The sequence below is a fragment of the Halichoerus grypus genome, chromosome 4, assembly GCF_964656455.1.
Source record: "Halichoerus grypus chromosome 4, mHalGry1.hap1.1, whole genome shotgun sequence".
Taxonomy (NCBI): domain Eukaryota; kingdom Metazoa; phylum Chordata; class Mammalia; order Carnivora; family Phocidae; genus Halichoerus; species Halichoerus grypus.
The window spans coordinates 88,860,592-88,879,274 of NC_135715.1; the positions used below are offsets into that span (position 1 = coordinate 88,860,592).

General features: G+C 38.8%; 1 protein-coding gene across 1 annotated transcript in view; it reads right to left on the minus strand.

The window, feature by feature from the left end:
- Positions 1–18,683, minus strand: part of CNTNAP5 (contactin associated protein family member 5) — a 791,720-nt gene that overhangs the window by 46,163 nt on the left and 726,874 nt on the right. Inside the window, exon 20 of the mRNA XM_078070660.1 lies at positions 6,669–6,799. Within this exon, the coding sequence (XP_077926786.1) occupies positions 6,669–6,799 (131 nt within the window). The remainder of the gene's footprint in view (positions 1–6,668; positions 6,800–18,683) is intronic.

Consider the following 18,683-nt stretch of genomic DNA (forward strand, 5'->3'; position numbering starts at 1 on the left):
ACCCAGGATTAATACTCAGTTTTCCTAGATCCCACGGTCCCTCCACCCACTTCTGCTCAGATTAACCATCCCCTAGAATCCTCTGGGTTCTGTAGCAGTTTCTGCTGTGAGAGAAGTCACTGGCTATGACTTCTCGTGCACGATTAGATACCTTATTACTATTTCATTTATGAAATGAGACTGGAATAATATTTGCTATTTATTGAATTCTTGGTATGTATGAGACATCATATTGAAGCATCTTTTAAAATATATGCCTCCCTATAATACTGTGAAATAGGCATTATTACCCCTGTTTTACAGACTAAGGAACTGATATCTTAGAGATCAATAACTTGGCCAGGGCCAGACAGTGTCACAAAGTAGTGTCCCTTTGTCATATGGCCCACCCATCACTCTTTATGGTGTTTGCTTTACTTGTCCACACCTCTCTAGATATCTGAGCAACTCGTAGACAATCATTGTATGTTTTTACTTCTGGCTTTCAACAAAACTCATCAACAAACATCTGAGAATCTACTATGTGCCAAACACTATTCTAAGTGCTCCATGAGTCTACCTCATCCAGAAAGCTTTTCTTGATGTCTTGGTTAGGTCAGGTGACACTCTTCTCTATGTTCTTGGTGGCTTTTTTTTTCTGCCCCTAACTTTGAATTTAAAGTGTTGCATTATAATGATCTGCTTCCCTCTCTTTCTCCCTCCCACCCTCACTAAACTATTGCCTCTTTAAGAATTCAGACATTTTAGCAATATATGTTTTCTTTAGGACCTTTTACAGAAACTGGCAAAGTAACTCCTAACATGGGTTTGTTGGGTGAATAAATAAACATCTTGTATTGATTCCCTTTCTATCTTGGGGCTATGGGGACATAGTCGGTCATATCACCAGGATGCTTATCACTGCCTGGTAGCCCCTACACCTTTAGGTACAACATAGGGTTTTTGGTCCCCATGGTGCCCATCCACAATTTGTTTAATGCTCATGGATTCAGATTCAGTCCTTGCCCCGAAGGAGTTTTCTTTCTGCCCTACTTCAGAGCTCTTTCCTGCCTCTTCTACTCTCTAAAACTGCCCCTTCCAGTAGGGGCAGGGTCCTCCCCTCCTGTGCTCTTGCCCAGGTTGGAGAGGATGCTGAAATGAGTGGGAATTCCCTGTGGAGTTGAGAACAGTAGAAGGTTGAGCTGAGATTCCCCTAGATTCTGCCCCTCACTTGCTCCCCAGGGTCCACAAGATCAGCTCCTTATGCAAGTTGTTCCTGAACCTTGACAGTTCCATGCTCAAATGTCACACATGGGAGAGCTCACTGTTCAAGTAGCTGAGTCATCCCTATCCCGCTATTCTGTTTCGTGGGAACTTACCTAGTCTTTAGCACTTAAACCCGATGACTAATGAAGGAGAGAAGGTGGCAAATGACACCCAGTTAAGGGAGTTTTTAGAAAAACATGAGTATTTGGAGAGGAAGGAAAGATGACTCAAACGATACTTGAGGCTACTGCTGGACTATGGATAGTTGGGGGATGGGTTCCAGCACTAACATGGAATATGGGCACCTAGCATTAGGACTGGTTCAGGTGCTGGGTTACCAATTTGAAAAAACTTAGCAAATTCATAGGACAAAAGCACACAAACAAAAAAGAAGGGTGTACTAGAGATACTTATTTTCAGGCCTTCAACATTTATAATATGGGGTATTGCAATCATTGAGGTATTCAGTGGGAAATACATTATTTTGTCATATTTCCTTTTATTTGTTTTTATGGTTTAGTATTGTTTTTGTTTTTAATTATAATTGGTGGGGTGGTAAGGGGTGAAGAATTGTCTGTAGTCCTTTACACTATTGGATGTCTAAAGTTTGAAATCTGGCCTTAGAGAAGCTTTGTTGATCTCAGAATCTAGCATGCCCAGTGGTCTTGTCAAGTTGTTAAATGGGATGGAAAAAGGAAGAAAATGGAACAAACCTTTTTTGAGTAAGTCCTACATGGCAGGCTTCATGCTTGGTCTTTTAGCTATGTTCTTTCAAAAACCGACTGAGCTCAGTTTGCATTTGCATCCCCCCTCTTTTTTTAAAAAAAGATTTTATTTATTTATTTGACAGAGAGAGACACAGCGAGAGAGGGAACACAAGCAGGGGGAGAGGGAGGGGGAGAAGCAGGCTTCCTGCAGAGCAGGAAGTCCGATGCGGGGCTGGACCCCAGGACCCTGGGATCATGACCTGAACTGAGGGCAGAGGCTTAACGACTGAGCCACCCAGGCACCTTTTTTTTTTTTTTTTTTTTTTAATAAAGCAATAGACTGAAGCTCTGAAAAGTGAGTAATGGTCTTAGATCACATAATGTAAGTAGTGGAGCACAAATTCACACTCAAGTCCTATAGGGATACCTCTCCTGACCTCAGGATCTTCATCTCTGGAGAAAAAAGGAAGTAATTACTTTGTTTCAAAAGTTCCTACCACCTCCTTTTTCATGAGCTGGCATTTTGGTAAACTGGCTTTATCTGTATAATGTCACCTATGCATTTCAAATAGGAACACTGAAGTTCACCTCCACCACCAGGGCATTTTGGGGGGCACCTGTACCTTAAAAAACACTAGCCAAATTACAATTCTCAAATCATCTCCAGGAATACTTGTTCCTGATTGCAGGCCCAGTCCCCATGACCTCCTTCTTAGCATCACAAAGAAAGACAGGAGGGAGAATAGCAACTCAAGGCCTGGGGGTTATGAGGGAATCTGTTTTTAGGTACTGGATGCCTCTGGTTGGTTGAGTATGGTGATGCCAACTCCCCTCTCTCTCTAATCAATTCTGATTCAAAGGGCCTAAGGGCAGGACTGGCGATGTAGTAGGAGCCTATCCTTTTCTGTTTTTACTGAACAGTTTGTTCTAAGCAGGAAGGATGGAGAAATATAGACAGGAAAAGAGGGGTGGGACTATCAAGGAGGCAGGTGTATTATGTTACTGTGTCAATGAACTGATTTAAAATTATTAAAAAAATAGTCTCTGCTCCAGTTTTTTTTTTTTTAAGATTTTATTTATTTATTTGACAGAGAAGGAGACAGCGAGAGAGGGAACGCAAGCAGGGAAGTGGGAAAGGGAGAAGCAGGCTTCTCGCTGAGCAGAGAGCCCGACATGGGGCTCGATCCCAGGACCCTGGGATCATGACCTGAGCCGAAGGCAGACGCTTAACGACTGAGCCACCCAGGTACCCCTCTGCTCCAGTTTTTTTTCCTGCACCCTCAAGGTTTTGGAAATAATATGTTCTCAACCAACATGTGTTTATCATTCACTATTAAATTGATTGGTGGAAATCCTTTTTATGGAAAAGAGAAGGAAATGCCTCTTATTGTTCTCTCACTGACCTGTTTGTGTCTTTCATTTGTGGAAAAGAATACAAGAAATATAAAGAAGGAAAACTGAATCATATGTACACATACTCACCAGAATGCATCCTGCATGTCCCATCAGTACCTCAGTGAAGACATTCAAATGAGAAGTTATCATTCCCATCCCTTTTATCCTCCAATCTTGCACCAAACTAAACTTTCTCCAAAGATGTGTCCCCCTTATTTCAAGAGTTAATTCTAGAGGGAAGCTCATTATATTAAAACCACTCAGGGACTATTTTTTTTACCACACATTGGACAATTATTCTTTTTTTTTTTTTTTTTTTTTTTTTTTTATTTGACAGAGAGAGAGACAGTGAGAGAGGGAACACAAGCAGGGGGAGTGGGAGAGGGAGAAGCAGGCTTCCCGCGGAGCGGGGAGCCCGATGCGGGGCTCGATCCCAGGATCCTGGGATCATGACCTGAGCCGAAGGCAGACGCTTAACGACTGAGCCACCCAGGCGCCCCTGGACAATTATTCTTGAACCCCCACTCAATCAAGAAAACTAATAGTCAACTTTGACTTCTCCCATAACCCACATCCAAAAGGTTGCCCAATGCTACTGATGTTACTTCTATGACATTTCACATCTCCATGTCCATGGTTCACCCACTGCACTAATTGAAGCCCTCATGATCTCTTTCTGACTGGCCTCTGTCTTATGTCTCATCACTCCCAAATGTGTATTTCCATGCAGTGATCACAGTGAGCCCCTGAAAATGAAATTGTACTTCCCCTGCCTATAATCCAATGGTTTCCCTTCCCTTCTCCACAGGGTCAACTTGATCTCCTCCACATAATAAATTAAGCCTTGGGGAATTTATTCATTTCATTCATAGATATTAATTGAGTACCTGCTATATGTTAGGCACTGCTTGATAAAGTGGGGGTTCTATGGTAATAAAAACAGAAAAAATCCCTGTCCTCTGGAGGAGAGAGAAGACAAAAAATTAGATAAATAAATAAATTATATTGAATGTTAGATTGTGTTTAAGCACTGTAGGGTGGATGTCAAAGGGCTAGGTCGCTGTATTAAACAAGGTGATCAAAAATGTTCTCATTAAGAATAGCTTTTTGAGTGATGTCCTGAAAGAAGTGCAAGTACAACCAGGAATGTAGATATATGGACAATAGCATTCTAAGCAAAGCATATTCAAGTATGTTCAAGAGCCCTGAAAACAGCAAGGAGGCCAGAGTGGCATGAGTAGAGTCAAAGAAAATACTGATAGATGAGGAGTAACATGGGAATGGAGCTGTGGATGCTGGGTCACGGAGACCCCCTTAAGCTTCTCAAGGTCTTTGGCTTTTACTCTACATGAGAAAGAAAACCACTGAAGTGTTTGTATGGAAGAGAACCATCTGATTAATGTTTTAATAGGATCTCTCTGGCTGCTGTGTTGAGAACAGGTTGTAGGGGAACAAAAAGTGAAGGAGAGATCTGTCAATTAAGATGCAACTGTAAACTGCAATAATCCAAGGAAGAGATGAGGGTGCCTGGGGCATGGTAGAGGCTGTTGATCAACAGGATGCTGCATGTGAGAGAAGAGAGATATCAGAGATGACACCATAATGTTTAGACTGAGAAGTTGCCAGAATAGAGCTGCTATTAACTGAGGTGTGGTAGATTATGGGGGTAGGGAATGCTTGGGGAAAGATTTTCAGTAACTCAGTGTGAAATATGTAACATTCGAGATGGTTAATAGACATTTAAGATATGCCAAGGAGGCAATGATAGGTCTGGAATTCAGAAAAAGGATTGGAGTTAAATGTATCTTTGGGATTAATTAACCAGCATTCTATGGCATTTAAAGATGTGAGTCTGAATGAGATTAGACACAGAATGAGTGCAGACACAAAAGAAATGAAGGTGAGTGTTGGGATGCTCCACTTCAGACAATGATGGGAAGGCAACAAAAGAGAAGAGAATGAGCATCCAGCAGATACAGAAGAAACAACAGGTGAAATCGATGTCCTACAAGCTAAATAAGAATGTGTCTCAAGAGCAGAGGCATCGCTGTGTCAAACGCCAATGGGAAGATAAGTAAGGAGAAGATGCTAGATTAGTAAGACCACTGGTGTCTTCAGAAGTATAATTTTAGTCCAGCACAGAGACAAATTCTTCACTGGTTTAAGAAAAAGGAAGGGCAACTTGGAAGACCAAATATATAAACATTTCCAAGGATGTGGGCAATAAACTGAAAGAGAAAATGGGACAGTACATGAAGTCAGACAAGAGAGAGGTTCCCTTCCCTGACCTAGAGAGTGATTTTTGTCATGTTGTGTTGTGTTGTGTTGTGTTGTAATTGTGTTTTTAATGAATGCAATCCTTGCATGTTTATGCTTTGGGAAGCCATCCAAACAGAACTGGGAAATGTTGACAAGGGAGGGGAAGTTGCTGGAGTGATGTTCTTCAGTGTGGTATGAGACCTGTTATCACAATAAAGAAGAAAAGAAAGTCATCTCATACAAGTGAAGATGGGGTTGTAATTGTTGGGGTGTAAGGGGAAAGAAGGAGGTTTAAAATTATCATCTAAGAGATCGAAAGTGATGGATTAAAAAAAATAAGAGGCAATGGCCGGGCAGATGGAAGAGCTCATTTGAAGTCATGATTCTGAATAGGATGATGTGGACTCTGCCATTTCTCTGTTGTCATGTGCCCTCACCTGATCCCTGCCTTTTATACCAAGACCCCTGGAATTCCAGAGTGCTTGCCACACACTATGCTTTTCTGGACATCTTTGCTGATTCTCACATGGACCCACCATCTGAGCATTTCTTTCTCTCTTCTCCACTTAGCCAGTTCCTCCTCACCTTCATGACGCAGTTTATTCCTAACCTTCTCCAAGAAACAAATATTGATTCCCAGAAGAGATCATCTGTGCTCCCATATCACCTGCGCACATTTCTCCCCTAGCCCTTGCCAGTCTCTTGTGATTTCCTCTTCAGCTGTGTGTCCTCCTCTTATACTCCAATTCAGGGTTATCAAATTTGATCAGGCTTCAGAATCACCTGCTACCCCCTGCAAAAAAGTTGTCATTAAGTACATCTGATGTAAGGCCCAAGAACTTGCATTTCTAACAAGGTCTCAGGTGATGTTGACGCTGGTAGCAAGAGGGGAACACACTGTAGTTCAGTAGTTCAATTTTGTCTAGTTCTTCAAAAGCTGGAGTCAAGTGTGCTTGATATCTATCCCCAGAACTTGGCTGCACGCTTGGCTCAGGGTAGAAACAGAAAATTTTACTGAACAGCCAAAGCATATTTGACTGAATGAGAAGTAAAGTAAGATACCTGAATGGTAAGCTCTCTTCCCTCCCGGTCAATGTTCAAGTGGTGCATCCTTCTGTTGGCAAAGTTCTCTGCATCAATATTGAAAACCTGGGTTTCTTCCTTGCTTAGCTGATAGCGAACCTGTAAGCTTCCTTGAAAAAAAATATTAGAAATTAGAATTAAACATATGCAAAAATGTGATCAGATTATCTTTTAGTGGATCATTACTCTCTTCTAGGGATCTATGTCTCAATCCTTTCATTATTCAAATTTTTAAAAATGCTATATTACTGTATGTATATAGTATATAGCATAAGCATGTATATACATATAGTAATATATATATGCTATATACTATATTAATATATACATATATACACCATATATACTATATAGATTTCATTATTCAAATTTTTAAAAATGTTATATTACTATAGCATCTGGGTCCATATGGAAAATCCTAAGTATAGGTACAAAATTAGTGTGTGTGTGTGTGTGTGTGTGTGTGTGTGAGATGAAAAACCATAATTCCAGGTTGGAAAATAAAACAATCACAAGTCTATTGTGTAATTGGATTGTGAAAAATTTTAATAAGATAGAGTCCTTTTCCATTCTCTCTTCAATTCCTACTATTTCTTATAATTCATTTTCTTCCTAATTGCCTTCATAGAATTTCATAATACATAATGTGAAATAAGATTGTAAAATAATCTAAGCCAGAATAGAAGAAAAATGTTTGGCCTATTAAACTGATACACAGTTGAATCAGTTGATACAAGAACCTCTATAACTAATGCTGGTTTTCCTGGTTTGCTCTCTCCTTTTTGCTCTATTATTGTTTGGGTTTTTATCACTTAAATATGAATAATAGCTCTGTAGCAGTGGCATATTTGGTACTGAGAGGAGTTGAGCTGCGGTGGTGGTGCAAATGTGCAGGTGTAGGGCAAGGGGACCTGACCACAGCCAGCCTATGGTAAGGAAACACACATTGTGTGCACTAGTGGGCTGTTGGGTGGCATGCTCATCCACACTCCTTCCAATTCTAAGAATCTGGGCATGTTCATATTTAATTCCACCCAATAAACTAAATTAGCATGTGATAATTGTGTGTCAGGTATGGTGATGAGTACCACATTCCTTGAGGGTATTTGGACTCTTACCATCCCACTGTCTGAGTAATCCATCTACATACATATTCTGTGTGCATTTGTTCATTTTAATTTTTTTTTTTTTTTAAGATTGTATTTATTTGCGAGAGAGAGAATGAGAGGGAGGAGCGGACTCCCTGCTGAGCAGGGAGCCCGATGCGGGACTCGATCCCAGGACTCCAGGATCATGACCTGAGCCGAAGGCAGTCGCCCAACCAACTGAGCCACCCAGGCGCCCAACATTTGTTCATTTTAAAAATCACTTCTATTTTATATATCTTCTCTAACACCTGCCTCACGATCATCTATCTTACATGTTAATAATCTCATAGGGATTCTGTCTATCAAAGTATTCTGAAGCTTCCCCAACATCACAGTTTATGTCTAAAATACTTCAACCAGTTCTTCTAGAGCCATACAAATATTGATCTCAATTTCTTAGGAGTTTTGGTGCAATCAGTATCTTCTGCTCCTACAGGCCCTGTGCTCATCTCTACCCTAACAGGTACTGGGCTGTGTTATTTGTATACTCACTTGTCTTTCACACAAATCTGTAAGCTCCTTGAACATCTGCACATATCTTAGATTCCTAGTGTCTGGATCATAGTAAATACTCAGTAAATTTTAAAGGAAGGAAGCAAGGAAGGAAGGCAAGGAAGGAGGGAGGCAGGGAAGGAGAGGAAGGGAGGAAGGGAGGAAGGGAGGAAGGAAGGAAGGAAGGAAGGAAGGAAGGAAGGAAGGAAGGAAGGAAGTACAAACCAACAAATTCAGTGGGGCTTAGAAAATGTTTACATCTGAAGAAATAACTCCTCTGAAATAGTACAAATCTAGGTGATACATATTCTCAATAAATCCAGAGACCAATGAATTATTCTTAGAAACTGTTTCACCTTGGTATTTATTGGCCCAAAGTTGGGAGAACCTCTGGAGAATACAAGTGGCATGCTTAAGGAACTGGATAATTCCTGAAGGCCCCCTCTAGAATTTAGTATTGTCTGCACTAGTTTATCCCCCTGCATCTGAGGTTCTGATGTTTCAGGGAATTCATTCAGGTTTGGATTCCAACCAACTGCCTTCAACATTTTGTCTCTCGTTAGTATTTAGGGTTTATCTCTTTCCCATGCATCTGGATTTGCCTTATATATCTAGTCCAGTGTTTTTCAAATTGGTTTTAAATTAGAACACTTTTTGGGCACCTGGCTGGTTCAGTCGATAGAGTGTACAACTCTTGACCTCAGTGTTGTGAGTTCAAGCCCCATATTGGGTGTAAGATTACTTAAAAATATAAAATATTTAACAAAATAGAACACTTTATTCAAATGAGATCTAAAGTGAAATTTATAGAAAACAAAACAAACAAACAAAAAAACCTGGATCTTCTTGAGTTGAAGTAAGAGTGGGAGGCTACCTCTAGGCTGCTGTTGCCACTGTCCTCTCTCCCTCCACCCAACTTTATTCCACAACCTCATGTTGGCCAAAAGAACTCTGGTCTCCCAGGAGCATAGTAGAAAACCTTGACTCTTCAAAGTGACAACTCAGCCTGCCAGGATTTGGTTACTTCTGTTCTGGACAGCTTTGTATCACTTATGTGCACCCCATAGGACAACCCATAGAACAGTCTCTCCCTGTAGTCCTGACCACTGGGACCCCACACTCCAAATACCCATAGGCGCATAGGTTTGACAAGCTTACAGTTGGATTTGCCTAGGCTTTAACTTGATCAGTGACAGATTTTCTGTACATATCTATGTGGATGTAGCTGCCTGAGGAGAGAGACCTTCAGGTTAAGGAGAAGCCAAGCTCCCCTTGGAAGATGTTGGACTTATTTTCTTTATTTTTTCTTTATTTATTTTTTTCTTAAACAACATACATTTATTTTCTCTGGACAATAGTTCTGGACGCTAGAAGAGCAAAATGTTTTCTTAAAGGCTCTAGGCTAGGATATTTTTGTGCCTCATCTTAGCTTCTGGTGGATGCTGGCAATCTTGGCATTCCTTGGCTTGTAGATGCAACACTCTGATGTCCTTTGTCTTCACATGACCTTCTCTCTGTTTCTCTCTGTTGACCCTATTTTCACATTTACTCTAATACTCAAAAGGATACCACATACCATTTGTAAGTCATTTTATTATTCGTATCCTCCTTGAAAAGTGTCTACTCATAAAAATGGAAAAAAATATGAAATAGAAACTCAAAACTGAAAAGTCCAAATAATATCTAGTTGAATTCCTTGAGTTGGGCCTTAGGGTAAAGATTCTTCCATGTCAGTTATTCCAAAACATCAGTTTGTTTTCTTTTCTCTAACTGGTTCCCACTTTTCCAGTCTTCCTACTCAACTGTCTTCCACACTGCCATTACTGTGAGTATTATAACGCATATTCAGTCATGTGACTCTAGCACTTAAAAAAAATTCTAAGCCTCCTTAATTCTACACCATATATTCCAACTTCTTAGCCTGATGTACGAAGCCTTTTTTTTTTAACCTTTCCAACTTTATCACATACATATTTTTTCAGATCTGAATCATACCTGAACACTCAGCATCTCTCCAGATAATGTCCCTATTTACCTCTGTGTGTTTTTCTTTTCCTTTGCCTCCTCATCGGCCTGGCAAGCTCCTCCTCATTCTTTAAAACCCAGCTTACGTGACCAAGATCTTCACTAACCTCTAAGACTAGCATAAGGTTTTCTTTTACTATATTGCCACTATGCTCACTTTTAGTAACAAACCCAATTTATCATGTTTATTTTGTGTTTCCTCTTGAACTTAAGGTCCCCTAAGAAGGATAGTTGCTTATTCATCTTTGTGTCCACAAATTATAACACAGGGTTTGCTATCTTAAGCCTCCAGAAGATATTTTTTTTAATAAAAATCCACTCTGGAGAATTTTATTACCACTGCACCAAAATTATAAACTAAAAATTACTCAATGTCTAATGTGTGCCAGATACTAAATAAACAAATAGTTATAATATTATAGTTCTATTTTTAAGAAGTTTATAATCTAGTTGAAAGCAAAAGCAAGGTCATACATGCCTACTATATTTTAGACATTAAATCCTGTACTAAAGATATTTATTTTCATTTCTTTTTTTTAAGATTTTATTTTATTTGAGAGAGTGAGAGAGAGAGAGAATGAGTAGGGGGGGAGGCAGAGGGAGAAGCAGACTCCCTGCTGAGCAGAGAGCCCAGTGTGGGGCTGGAGCCCAGGACTCCAGGATCATGACCTGACCTGAAGGCAAGCGCTTAACTGACTGAGCCACCCAGCCACCCCTAAATATATTTTCTTTCTTTCTTCCTTTCTTCCTTTCTTCCTTCCTTTCTTTCTTTCTTTCTTTCTTTCTTTCTTTCTTTCTTTCTTTCTTTCTTTCTTTCTTTCTTTCTTCCTTTCTCTTTTTCTTTCTCTTTTTCTTTCTCTCTCTCTCTTTCTTTCTTCTTTCTTTCTTTCTTTCTTTCTTTCTTTCTTTCTTTCTTGTTTCTTTCTTTCTTCTTTCTTTCTTCTTTCTTTCTTTCTTTTTGACTTTCTTTCTTTCTTGTAGCTCCATGCCCAGTGTGAAGCCCAATGAAGGGCTTGAACTCAAGATCCTGAGATCAAGACCTGAGCTGAGAGTCAGACACTTAACTGACTGAGCCACCCAGGTGCCCCAAGATATTGATATTTTTTAATCAAATCCTCATATCAGGAAATAGATTTTCAGGGAGGTAAACAGCTACACAAATAAATAATAATAATAATAATAATGATAAGAAGGAGAAGAAGAAAAAAACTAGAGAAGGAGAAGAAGATTCAAACTCAGAGGTAAAGAACTTTAAAGTTCTTTATGTTCCTTCCAATATACCACCCTGACTCCAAAGAGATGTGTGGTGGGGTAGATGGATGAGTGGATGGCCAGAGAAGTGGATGGTGGAGCAAAGGGAATGGTAAATGATTTGACAGAACATACAGAATACACATTTTGTGAATTCAAAATGATGTTGTATGTAAGTGATGAATCACCAAATTCTCCTGAAACCAATATTGCACTGTATATTAGCTAACTAGAATTTAAATAAAATCTGAAAACAAAAACAAAAACGATGAGCAGTTAAAGGGTTGAGGTAATAAAGTATTTTTCAGAGAAAGAGGTTTGCTGGAGGAAGGTAGAAGTTAGCTAGGAAAACAAAACAGAACAAAATATAAGGTGATATGCTTATGCAGTTGTAGAGATTTAAGAACAATGCTGCTGAAATTTACCATGTTTGAAGCAGTAAAACTGTAGGCCATTAGCACTGATGAGAATATTAGCAGACATGCACCCAACCAACTTTCTCATTCTGAAAGATGGAAAAACTGAGACCCGTACTTTGAGTGAGAACTTGGAAGAGATTAGTAGAGAGGCCAGGCAGAGAAGGCTCACACTAGAATGACAAAGAATCTAGACTTGTTCTTGTAAAGAGGAGTCCCATAAAGGACTTTAGACACGTGTGACTAGTCTGATGTACAAAAAGTAGTATCTTAGGAAAATTAGCCTGCACACGCAGTGTGCATGCCAGATCTAAAGGGTCTCTCATGAGCATACCAGTTCTCACAAGATCAAAAGAGACACCCATGGAGGTACTGGACCATCGCTGTAGAGTCCATTCTTGTATTTCTATCCATAAATTATTGTCAGTTTCTTTCTTTACCATTTCACGTTGAAAGCAGGAGCTCTTCTACAATGTTGAATCTTTTCCATTCCCTATCAGTCCCTATCACTCCCAGACTTGTGTGGCTTCCAGTACACCTTCAGCTTCTACTAATCAGACCATTCTAACCAATTAGCTTCTGTTCTATCTCCACTGCCCCACCCAGTGGCCCATCTACTAGTTGCTCATGTCAAAATTCTAGAAGTCATCCTTGTTTTGCTGGTTTCCTTCACTAGCACCCTTGCATACATGATGCACACACAAGTCATCAGCAACCATCTGGTCTCTAGAAAGTAAATCCTGCATCTCCACACTTCTTTCCAGCTCAGCCACCACACTCTCATTTAATCTATGACCGCCTCTCACTTGGACTATTGCAACACATCTAAAGTCATCTCCCAGATTCTAGTCTTACTTCTTGTCCCCACACCTATCCATTCTCTATACATCAGTCAAAATAAGCTTTTGAAATTTTGATGTCACTGATTAAAATATTTTAATAGCTTCCCAATACACTTAGAATAAAATCAGAAGTATTTGTCATGGCCTTCAAGATCTTATATGATCTTCTTCTATACCTCTTTCATTTTATTGCATTCCACATTTGCCCTTGCTCACTAAGCTCCAACTACCATTGACCTACTTTATGATCTCTTATGTGACAAATTTACTCCTGTGTTAGAGTCTTACACCTGATTTTCTCTCTACCTGTAATGTTCCTCTTACAGATCTTTGCCAAAAGTTCTCTCCTCACTATGGATCTGATGTGATCCATACAACCATGCCTTTTATACCCATACATCCTTACCTTAGCACCTCCATGTAACAAGGTTTTCCAAACTGTTGTCATGATTGATTAGGGCATCATGGAATCAGTAAACAGAACTCAGTATTCGTTATTGCTAATAATTTTAACCCCTGCATAATTGCAATTAAAGCCTCTTACTCTGTAAATACAACCTTCTCCCTTTCTGGCTCTTTTTTTTTTTTTTTTTACTCTTTCTTTCTTTCTTACTTATGTTCAGTTAGCCACTGTATAGTACATCATTAGTTTTTGATGTAGTGTTCAGTGATTCATTAGTTGCTTATAACACCCAGTGCTCATCTGGCTCCCTCTTCTAATGCCTGTATTTCATAATCTCTGGTGTAAGAATTAATCTCACCAACTACTTGGTGTTTCTCATCCCCTTCACATCCTCTTTTTTCTCCTGACCCAGCTCAAACTGCCTGGTCCATCACTGTAAATCATCCTCTCTGACAGGGTCTTAATTCCCTTGGCTACTCTTTACTGAATGGACATATTTGCTTGGTAGAATTGTAACTATTAAAACGCAACCTATGCTTTCTCTATTCCTGCCCAGTTTAGCTGGCAGAAGACAATACAAATCATGCAGACTGCTCGTAGGTCACTTCATTCATATTCCTCCCCAACTTCAAGTGGGTCTTTCTTATGTCCTGTCTCTCAGTGCATTTACTAAGTCAGTGTACTTGCTGGCTCAGACAGTTCTTTAATGTCTTCTCTTCTATCCTCTGGCCCCCAACTCTGCCTTCTTCCCCACTCTCAGCTGATGCCTCCTGCTCCTCCAAGAAAACTGAGGCAACCAGAAAAGAACCCCCACAATCTCCTGACACCATATTTACTAACCTATCAATTTCTAAACCCATATTTTCTACCTTATATTATTTAACTTAGATAAACTGTCTATGATTTCACCTAATATCATTTTATGCATTCCTTGTCATCCTCCTCATGTACTTGAAGACATCACTCAGGCAACATCCCCCTTCCTTTACAATTTTTTGTGTCATCCTCTGTACTACTTCATTCCCATTAGCATTTTTCCTATATTAAAAGGGAAAAATGAAAAGAAAACACTTCAACCTTTTTTAACTTTAGCCATTGCCATACTTCTCTATTCTCTTCTAGTCTGTAATAAAACTCCTGAGGCTTTATCTGTATTTCCTGTCTCCAATTCCTCTCTCCCATTTACTTAAAAACTCCTTCCAGTAAGATTTCACCCCTGAGTCTCTACTAAAACTTCTATTGCTAAGGTCATTAATTACCTTCATGTTGCTAAATCCAATTTTCCACTCAAAATCCCCATCTTAAATCTCCTTAACATTCTATACAGGTCACTCTCTTCTCTGTAAAACTCTTCACTTAGCTTCCAGAACATTCTCTTTCCTAGTTTCCTTCCTTCTTCACTGGCCATCCTTCTCCCTCTTCATCATTGATTCCTCTATTTCTCCTTGCCTTTTTAATGCTGAAGTCCCAAGTCTCAGTCTATGGACTTTTCTCTATCAACACTCACTGCCTTGACAATCTCATCCAGTGTTATGGTTCCAATATTCTCTTTTTGGTTTCTTAGAATTGCTGTCACACATAGTTTGGGAAGCCAGACGTTTGAAATCAAAGTGTCAGCATTTCCACACTTCTTCTGAAGGCTCTAGGGGAAAATGTTTCCCGTCTCTTCCTAGTTTCTGCTGGGACCTGACAATCTTTGGTGCTCCTTGTCTTATAGCTGCATCATTTCAATCTCTACTTCTACTGTCATGTCACATGTCTTTCTCTCTATGTGTCTCCATATGTCTATGAGTCTATGTATTATTATCCCTTCTTATAAAGACACCAGTCATTGGATTTAGAATACACTCTAATCCAGCATGACTCAATATCTTAACTAATTAGCTGTGTTAAGACACTATTTCTACATAAAATCACATTCTGATGTTCTGAGGTGAATTTGGAGGGACACTACTGAACCCAGTATATTATCTAAATGTAGACCAATTCCAAATTTATATCTCCAGATTGGTCTTCTTCCCTCACCTGCAGTCTGCTTTATACAATTACTTTTTCAACATCTCTACTTAGATGCCTAATAACCTCAAACTTTAATATGCCCAAGACCGAATTCATGATCCTCTTTTCTAAACCTGTTTCTTCCATAACTTCCCGCCTCAAGTAGTAGCAAGCCTCTACTTCCAGGTGATTGGCCCAAAAATCTTAGAACCACCCCTCATGTCTTTTTGTCTCATACTCTATTTCTAGTAGGTATGACATACTTTTATGCACCCCCTTCAAAATATATACTGAGTCCAACTGTTTCTTTACCTCCCATCAATTCCATTAATAGCACACTCATCCAAACAGCCAACATTTCTCATCCAGATTATTTCAACAGCCTCTTAACTACTCCTCTTCTAGCCTTAGCCCCTTACAGACTATTCTTACCAGAGATTCTAGAACAATCCTGTTATAAACAAATCAGATGTATAAATCATATAAATCAGTATAAATCAGATCAGTCGTTATAAATCAGTATAAATCAGATCAATCATTCCCCTGCTCAAAGCCCTTCAATGACTCCTTATCTTACCCAGACTAGAAGGCAATGTCTTTATTGTGATTATAGGGTCCTATGGCTTTCATTACTTCTTTTTCCTCATCACCTACCCCATTCCCCCTTCTCACTGGGGTCCAGTCACAATGCTTCCCTTAACAGTTCTCAAACAACAAGGGTACATCTGTCTCAGACTTTCCATTCTCTGTTTTCTCTGCCTGGAATGCATTTCTCTGGATATACACATGGCTCCCCAACAATCCCACCCCCACCCCACAAATCCTCCAAGGCTTTGCTCAAATACCACTTGTTTAAAGAGTTCTCTGATGGTCATGTTAAAAACTGTGAGACCCTGGCCTCACTTATACATTTTCCTGACCTCTTTACCCTGCTCTTCCCTCTCCCCACACAGAGCTTATCACCTTGTAACATTTTGCTTATTGTTAATATTTATTATTTATTGCCTATCTCCCTACACCAGAATGTAAGTTCCATGAAGGCAGATATTTAATAAAACGGAAGAGTCCAAAACAGAAAATATGAACATTATTCAGTATACTTAGGGGAAATATTGTTTTAGTCATATAAACTGATTCTGGGTCACTATATAAAAATATTCTTTACATAGATTTTGGTTAGACACTATAGAAAGGTCTGTTTTTTTCAAATAATTTGTTTTTAGAGTATTTATCACCATCTTGCTCTTTTCTTAATTCATATATTTTTAACTTGTTTAGTGATTTTCATTAACCATTTAATTGTAAGCTCCATGAAAAATGAATTTTAACTGTATTTTTTCCTGAGATATACCCTGTATTGAGAAAAAAAAATGCCTAGCATATAGTGGGGGGGCTCAATAAATATTTATTTATTTTTAATAGACTGAATGAGTGAACGGCTTTGGTGACATATGAAAAATACTTCTTTTATCTCACCAATGCTTAAACATATAATGCAAGCAACTATTTAAGAGTTGATCATGATAATTTTAATAATTATCATTGTTACAGCTATAAATGCTAGTTATTGTATGGGTATAATCAATAGTATTAAAATAATCAGTTGCCTATTTTGTTCTAGGGATTGTCTAAAATTTTTTCTCATATTTCATCTTTATACATCAAAAATTGTAACATATACATTATTATTTTACACTAGTTTTACATGTAAAGAGAATGTAGTTTGTCTAACCTGGTTGGACATTTAGTTATCAGTCATTTTACATAGATCTTCCCTCTAATCTAAGTGTAATATGAATTTCTCTGCAGAGTAGCAGCCATGCCTTGCATCTCTTCTGCAGCATCCACCATATACAAATAAAGCCCTTGGGATGAAGGCATATATCTGCATGACAGTCCTACTTAGCCAGACTTCACAGAGAAAAGACTAAAAACCAATCTGTGGCCACTCTGAAGCCAAACTCAATTGTCCGGAGCTTGTCCTCAAATCACTGCATGCACAACTGAATGCTAAATTTAATGAAATGTCTCTAAAATAAAAATTTAAAAATCTTATATTTTTAAGCTTCCTGGAAAAAGGAGACATTTACACTAAAAGAATTGTAAGCCCCATGGAAGATAAAGTCAACTTTCATGGCAAAGTTAAACATTAAGGTTGTTCTTCTACTTCTGTCTTGGGCAAGGTGAGGAGAGATTAGAACCGAAAAGAATCAGCTATCCTTAAAAAAAGAAAAGAAAAGAAAAGAAAAAAATCTCAGCTATTTGAGAATTTCTCATGAGTCAGTAACTGCGATGCGCTGAGCATTCCCAGATCCACTCAGCTATGATGGTTTTCTAGGGCTCAATTCATTTCTTATTCAAAAACAACCTTGAAAACTCTCAGAGGAAGTCATAAACAGGTACCAAATCCTCCAGTTTATTTGGTGATGGGTTCTGGTTTACTTCATTTAGCCCTATTTTAAGCACCTTAATAAGTAACAATTATCTTCTTCTATTTCAGTGCTTCTGTTTATGTTTGCACAAAATATTCCTCAACCTGTCTTACCTTTAACTCAAAAGTCATTTGCATAGCAAAAGAGTCCCATTACTGGGAATAAACACAGACGAACTGCCCCTCTTCCATGGTACTCTGTCCAGACCTTTGTTTCCTTTTGGCTTACATTATGGAATGTCAGCCTTTTTTCAATAAAAAGAAAAATACACTGAATGACAAAATTAGGAACTTAACTTATTTTTGTTTTTATTTTTCAAATTATATAGAAGAATGAAATCAAACAGGTTCCTCTGGCTCAGGTTTGTTCTCTGAACTCAGTCTTTACGGCATCTGTAAAAGGCACAGACCCCAAAACTCCATAGGAAACACTGGCTGGTGCTTTATGTGCTTAGAGATTTCATGGAGCTACTAAAGATCTATTTTCCTTTCTGCTGAGACCCAATTAGAGTTCACTTACATTTAAAAACTCTCTCCTCTTATTTGTATATGATTTATGGGGTTTGAAGGCAATAGATATTAGAACTCAACATAGTAATTAGTCTTTAAAGTATTCAGGTTGTGGCGGCTTTGTAAATTTTATGTTCACTTTTTATGATCCAATTGCTTTTGAATATAGATGCTTTTGATCATGGCGCTTAAAACTTTAATATTTGGAACTAATGTTAGCTGTGCATGTATTTGTGAACATTTAAAAAAATTGATGATGACATGTACTGACAGTATAAAATGATGCAAATCCACAGAAATACTGGGTCACGATTTGTGACTTGTTATCACAGGTTGGCTAAAATGCCGCTGAGAACCAGTACTTCTAGAAGCTGGTGCTCATTTCTTTCCATCTCCCACAGTGCCCAGTGTAGAACTTGGCAGGAGTAGGCCATCTGTCAATGTGCAGCAGGCAGAAGGGACACACCATGATGTTCTA